The sequence below is a fragment of the Gigantopelta aegis genome, chromosome 15 (assembly GCF_016097555.1).
Source record: "Gigantopelta aegis isolate Gae_Host chromosome 15, Gae_host_genome, whole genome shotgun sequence".
NCBI lineage: Eukaryota > Metazoa > Mollusca > Gastropoda > Neomphalida > Peltospiridae > Gigantopelta > Gigantopelta aegis.
This window is the reverse complement of record NC_054713.1, coordinates 10107048-10114547: the sequence shown is the minus strand read 5'-3', so window position 1 is coordinate 10114547 and position 7500 is coordinate 10107048. Positions and strand designations below refer to the sequence as shown.

The 7500-nt window shown below is 40.9% G+C and overlaps 1 protein-coding gene across 1 annotated transcript in view; it reads right to left on the bottom strand.

Moving 5' to 3' along the window:
• LOC121389952 (aromatic-L-amino-acid decarboxylase-like) overlaps positions 1-5232 on the bottom strand; it is a 136870-nt gene extending 131638 nt beyond the window's left edge. Inside the window, exon 1 of the mRNA XM_041521621.1 lies at positions 4915-5232. Coding sequence (XP_041377555.1) covers positions 4915-5139 — 225 coding nt within the window. The 5' untranslated portion in view covers positions 5140-5232. The remainder of the gene's footprint in view (positions 1-4914) is intronic.
• Positions 5233-7500: the final 2268 nt, after the last annotated feature.

Below are 7500 nucleotides of genomic sequence, written 5' to 3'. Positions count from 1 at the left end.
GTGGACTTTCCCACAGAACGCTGTTGTCTTTAAAGTAAAAAGTAAAGTTTGTTTTATTTAACGACGCAGCTAGAGCACATTGATTTTTTTATCTTATCATCGGCTATTGGACGTCAAACATATGGTCATTCTGACACTTTTTTTAGAGGAAACCCGCTGTCGCCACATAGGCTACTCTTTTTACGACAGGCAGCAAGGGATCTTTTATTTGCGCTTCCCACAGACAGGATAGAACAAACCATGGCCTTTGTTGAACCAGTTATGGATCACTGGTCGGTGCAAGTGGTTTACACCTACCCATTGAGCCTTGCGGAGCACTCACTCAGGGTTTGGAGTCGGTATCTTGATTAAAAATCCCATGCCTCGACTGGGATCCGAACCCAGTACCTACCAGCCTGTAGACCGATGGCCTGCCACGACGCCACCGAGGCCGGTCTTGTCTTTAAAGGGACATTCCTGAGTTTGCTGCATTGTAAGATGTTTCCGACTAATACAATATTTCTACGATTAAACTTACATATTATATATATTTTCTTGTTTAGAAATATCAGTGTCTGTATATTCAATGTGTTTCTGATCTTCTTAATATTTGTGACAAGCCAAAACCGGATTGTGTCTTCAAATAATTTCGTACGCATGAAAAAAATGTCTAGGAAATAAAATGAAATTTAACGTAGTACAAATATTAGAACGATCAGAAACACGTTTAATATACAGCCACTAGTATTTTATGCAGAAAAATATATTTGATATGTATTTACAATCGTTAAAAAGTCTCTGTTAGTCGATAACATCTTAAACATTGCAGCAAACTCAGGACTGTCCCTTTAAGCTACTGTGGAGGGATGTGGCCCAGGCGTAGAATGTTCCATTCAGTCGCGATGGGTACCAGGTTCGATCGTTCTCGATAAGACTCTCGATTGTTTTGGGTTTTTTGTTGTTGTTTTGTGGTTTCGTTTTCCCTTTTGCTTTTGTTTTTGTTTTTTATGTTAGTTATTATTATTACTGTGTATGCGTGTGCGTGCGTGTGTTCATAGCATGTTGATGTATGTGTGTGTATGTATGTGTGTGTGTGTGTGTGCGTATGTGTATTTATGTGTATGTGTATGTGCATGTGTGTATGTGTTTATGTGTATATGTGTGTATCTGTATGTGTGTGTATGTGTGTGTATATGTATGCGTGTGTGTGTGTGTGTGTGTGTGTGTGTGTGTGCGTGTATGTATATGTAGGTATATGTATGTGTGTGTGTATGTGCGTGTATGTATGTGTGTATGTGTATATATGTGTGTATGTGTATACGTGTGTGTATATGTAGGTATGTGTGTGTATGTGTGTATGTGTATGTATGTGTGTGTGTGTGTATGTGTGTATGTGTGTGTATGTGTATATGTGTGTGTATATGTGTGTGTATGCGTGTGTGTGTATGTGTATGTGTGTGTGTATGCGTGTGTGTGTGTATGTATGTGTGTATGTGTATGTATGTGTGTATGTGTATACGTGTGTGTATATGTAGGTATGTGTGTGTATGTGTGTATGTATGTATGTATGTGTGTGTGTGTGTGTGTATGTGTATGTGTATGTGTGTGTGTATGTGTATATGTGTGTATGCGTGTGTGTGTGTGTGTGTGTGTGTGTGTATGTGTGTGTGTGTGTGTTGCTGTTGCTCTGATTGTTGTTTTTGGTTTTTTATTATTTGATTTCATTTTTATTTTGTGTACGTGTGTATACGTGTGTGTATATGTAGGTATGTGTAGGTATGTGTGTGTATGTGTGTATGTGTATGCGTGTTGTGTGTGTATGTGTATGCGTGTTGTGTGTGTATGTGTGTGTATGTGTGTGTGTGTGTATGTATGTGTATGCGTGTTGTGTGTGTATGTGTGTGTGTATATGTGTATGTGTGTGTGTGTATGTGTGTGTGTGTATGTGTGTGTCTGTGTATATGTGTATGTGTGTGTGTGTATGTGTGTGTGTATGTGTGTGTATGTGTGTGTGTGTGTGTGCGCGCGCGCGTGTATGTGTGTATGTGTGTTGCTGCTGTTGCTCTGATTGTTGTTTTTGGTTTTTTATTATTTTATTTCATTTTTATTTTGTTTCTGTTTTTGTTATTTCCTTCAAACCAGTGCTCTACACCTAGACCATCAAATGCTGTGGCATGTACACAGCAGCCTATGGCAAAATGCATATTAACAACAAAACCCTACTCATTGCTACTTAATCGGTTGGGTTACCCTACGTAGCGGCAGAGGGTTTTCTCTTTTTCTCTATAGGTCAAAAAATAACCAAATGTTAAGACATCGAATAGCCAACACACGACAATAATTTGAATAATATGATTCATGAATCGGCTAAGCGATCATTACCGCACTCCCGACAGCGAGAACAATAATGGATTTTAACACGAAATAGTTGTACGCCAAATGTCACCAGCGTTTAACAGCAGTCGTTTAATGTCAGCAGTAACTGCCTAGAAACAATCACAGCAAACACCGTTGGACGTATTCCAGGGCGCGACGTATTCCAGGGCGGGGCGTATTCCAGGGCGCGACGTATTCCAGGGCGGGACGTATTCCAGGGCGCGACGTAGTTCAGTGGTAGAGCGGTAGCCTGGTGCGCGGTCGGTCGAGGATCGATCCCCGTTAGTGGGCCCATTGGACTAATGTTTTTTTTCATTTTAGCCAGTGAACATCTCAAAGGCCGTGGTATTTGGTATCCTGTCTTTGGGATGATGCTTATAAAATATCCCTTGCTACTAATGGAACATTGTAACAGGTTTCTTCTCTAAGACAGGGCGGGAAGTAGCCCAGTGGTACAGCGCTCGCTCGATGTGCAGTCTATCTATGAGCGATACCCGTCGGTGGACCCATTGAGCTATGTCTCGTTCTAGCCAGTACACCACGTCTGGAATATCAAAGGCTGTGGTATGTACTACCCTGTTTGGGATGGTGCATAAAAAAAAACCCCCACCTTGCTGCTAATTGAAAAGAGTAGCCCATGAAGTGACGACAGCGGATTTCCTATCTCAATATCTGTGTGGTCCTTAGTCATATGTCTGACGCCATATAACCGTAAATAAAACGTGTTGAGTGCATCGTTACCAAATATTTGACATCCAGTATCCGATGATTAATAAATCAATGGATTTATTCCTCATATATGATATTGACGATATCGAAAAACACTTTGGTAATAACCTCTATGTATTCTGGTTGGAAATAAATTGTATACGATCGTTAAGTGGGCGGAATTCAGCTCAGTCGGTTTAGTGCTCGCTTGAAGTGCATGCAACGCAGGATCTAACCACCTCGGTGGATCCATTCAACTGACTCTGTTTTTTCTCTCCCGTTCCACTCGCTACTGGTCAAAGGCTGTGGTATGTGCTATCCTGTCTATGGGAAAGATCATATAAAAAAAGTCCTTGTTGCATTAGGAAAAATGTAACGAGTATTCAGATAAGTTTGATATCCAGTAGTTGATAATTAATTAATCAATGTGCTCTAGTGGTGTCGTTAAACAAAACAAACTTCTTTTTTTAATGAATATGATGCTGGGGAGAAATACATTAAATGTATGTGTTCCATTTAAAATAGTGTACAACAAAAAAACTTGCTTTCTGTATGGACAAAGGGTGGGACGTAGCCCAGTGGTCAAGCGCTCGCTTAATGCACGGTCGGTTTGGGATCGATCCCCGTCGGTGGGCCCATTGGGTTATTTCTTTTTCCAGCCAGTGCACCACGACTAGTATATCAAAGGTCGTGGTATGTGCTACCCTGTCTGCTGGATGGTGCATATAAAAGATCCCTTGCTACTAATGAAACAATGTAGCGGGTTTCCTCCCTATGACTGTCACAAATGATCATATGTTTGGCATACAATAGCCGATGATTAATAAATCAATGTGTTCTAGTTGTGTCGTAAAACAAAACAATTTTTATTTATTTTTTTGGACGAAACCAGTTTTCGTTTTTAACACGGATCCTAGAATGAACTCGCAGATATTTGACACCCAATAACCGGTGATTACATAGAGATCAGCAATTTCGTTAAACAAATATTCATTTCCTTCCAGAAAGCGTGTCTGTACAGGCCAGTTCTATTGATTTTAAACTGCTCGAGAAATACTCGCCTTCTGGTGAAAGACAACCCCCCCCCCCCCCCCCCCCCCCCCACACACACACACTCATCCTTTAAACTTAAAACCGATTTATTTTTACAAGATGGGCACTGGAAAAAATAACGACTTCCAACAAATGTCATTTTATTTAATTTGCATTGTACTTTTAAGGAAGGAAGGAAATGTTTTATTTAAAGACGCACTCCACACATTTTATTTACGGTTATATGGCGTCGGACATATGATTAAGGACCACACAGATACTGAGAGAGGAAACCCGCTGTCGCCACTTCATGGGCTACTCTTTTCGATTTGCAGCGGGATCGATCCCAAACCGACCGCACATCAAGCGAGCGCTTTATCACCGAGCTACTTCCCGTCCCTGGCATGTAGCCAAATATTAGCTGTTGTTCAGTTAATAGTAATTTATCAACAAAATCGTACAGGTGGTGTTTTTATGGGGTGTGGGGGGGGGGGATCGGAGGTTGATCCCCCCCCCCCCCCACACACACCATACACACAACCACCACCACCAACCTCCCGGATCTTTAATGGTAGTCATGAAAGAACCCAAGAGTTGGGGCATCGCATGAAATCGATCTCGTATAAACTTCGCTTACAACCCCCCCCCCACCCACACCCCACCCATAATCATAATCCCAACACACGCGCCTGTTGTGGCTGACCTGACCTCTACTCGCCCCCCCCCCCCCCCCCCCACACACACACACACACACAACCATCCAAACAAAATATCCAAACCAAAGCATGTCATGCAGACCTAACAACTGTCACCACTTACTTCGAACGACACGTGGAATTTCGCCCCCTTCTTTGCGCTCTGGTAGAAACACTCCTCTGTTCCCGCCCTTACTTCCACCTTAAACTCGTGTTGGGCGCCCGGTAGGCCATCGAAATCAAACTCCTCATTTAGGTCTTCCCCTAGAACTACCTCCGCACTCAGTATTAGTATGTTGTTTGTAAAAACTAAAGTTGTCAGAAAATAGACGTAACAATTTGCCGTCATGTTGTATATATATATTTACCGGAAAAACGTCCCGAACACAAACCGACAGCACAGTTATCACAATACGATCGATATTCCATGGACCGTCCCATTGTTTAGCTGTGTGGGTGACAGGTGGTTTTGTAAATACAGCATCTCTTTATTGTACGTGTCACACGGACATTTCATGCAGGTTTTTGTTTGCGTAACGGTAGGTTCTGATCATGAAAGAGTGTATTTCTTGTTTCCCTCTTTTTATCATATCAACATGAGTATGGATTTTAAATATTTTAAAAGAAAATATTTTAGTTACCTCATTTTCTTTGAAAAACGTATTTCGTAAAAAAAAAACAAAAAAAAAAAAAAACTATATATCAGAGGCTTGCAGTTACAGACTAGTTAATGGATTAGTCTAAATTTTAATGCAATACCGCATTGTTTGTCCGTGTCTTCCAGGACATCTGAAACTTGCGAGAACGATAGTTTCGTTCGCGCAAAGACTTGCTTTGTGTAACCCATTTTTCGTTCACGCATTATATCAAGGCTATTATTTATATACAAATGTAGTTACAACGGACTACGTAGATTAAAAAGTTAGTGTGTTGTGTTTAACAACATCACTAGAGCACATTGATTAATTAATCATCAGCTATTCGATGTCAAACATTTGGTAATTCTGACACGTAGTCATCAGAGGAAAACTGCTAATGTTTTCAATTAGCAGCAAGGGATCTGTCCTTGGATGTGTAAAAAAAAAATGCCCCCCCCCCCCCCACCCCACCCCAGCAACTCCGCCGTCGATTACGCACACACACCATATACATTTCTGCGTACGGGCCTGTCTACATATTCCCTGGACACCTGCATCAAAAGCATAATAATATATAATGTTTTAGCCTCAGCTGAGAGGGGATTCGTTCGAACCCACGACCCCCCCCCCACACACACACACACCCCACAACACCCACCCACCCTCAAGCTTACGTCTCTGGTTAACTGAATTTGTTTTTGAATTTGGGTTACGCCAATTTGCAATTTTCAGAGGCTTGCTGTAAAACAAAAGTTAAAGTTTGATTGTTCAACGACACCACTAGAGCACTTCGATTTATAAAATCTCCAGCTATAATAACTGGATGTCAGTTTGGTAATATTAAACATCAGCTACATTTTGTTTCCCCATCAGCAGCAAGAGATCTTTAATTGTGTGTGTACTTTCACAGACAGAAAACCACATGCCACGGTCCTTCATATATCAGTCGCGGTAAATTGGTTGGAACGAGAAGAACCACAATCACAGTTTGGGTCAGCTCATGTTTGTTTTTGTTTTTTATATAAAACTGTCTTCGCTTGTATATTCGTAGCCCAGTGCTAAATCGCTCACTTGATGTGCGGTCGGTTTGGGATCGATCCACGTCAGTGGGCCCATTGGGCTATATCTTGCTCCAGCCAGTGCACCACGACTTATACACCAAAGGCCTTGGTATGTGCTATCCTGTCTATGAGATGGTGCATATAAAAGATCCCTTGCTGTTAATAAAAAAATAGTAGCCCATGAAGTGGCGACAGCGGGTTTCCTCCCTCAATATCTGTGTGGTCCTTAACCATATATCCGACTCTATATAACCGTAAATAAAATGTGTTGAGTGCGTCGTTAAATAAACATTTCCTTCCTTGTTACACCAGTTGTGGAGTGGCTGGAACGAGAAATACCACAATGGGTCCACTGACGGCGATCGATCCTAAACTGACCGCGCATCAAGCGAAAGCTTTACCCCTGGGAGAGAGAGAAACATAGAGACAGACAGACAGACAGAGAGACAAACAGACAGACGTAGACAGACAAACAGACACTACATTTCACTATTTATTTACTAGCCATAGGACATTGGTTGATTCAGAAGTGAATTAATCGCACCAATTAATAACTAACTAAATAAATACAATAATAATAAATAAATAAATAAATAAATAAATAACCAACCAACCAACCAACCAACCAACAAACAAACAAACAAACAACGAAAACAAAACAGAACGAAAATCAAAGAAAAAAAAGTGTAATAATACTCAGTTTGTAAGGGGTTTTCGTAAATTTTAAAGAGATCTTTCAAACTATGAAAAACCCTTACAGACTGAGTAGACACTAGCTGACTAAAAGGTATCCGTGGCTTATAACATTATCTCAAAGCAGACGGAAGGATACTACTACACACACGGAAATCGGAACGCTATACCGGTACTAACAGTTTTTTTAACGACACCACTAGAGCACATTGATGTATTAATCATCGGCTATTATATATCAAACATTTGCTAATTTTGACATCTATCTTAGAGATCGATCATCCTAAACTGAACTTTACCATTGGGTGGAAAAGGATG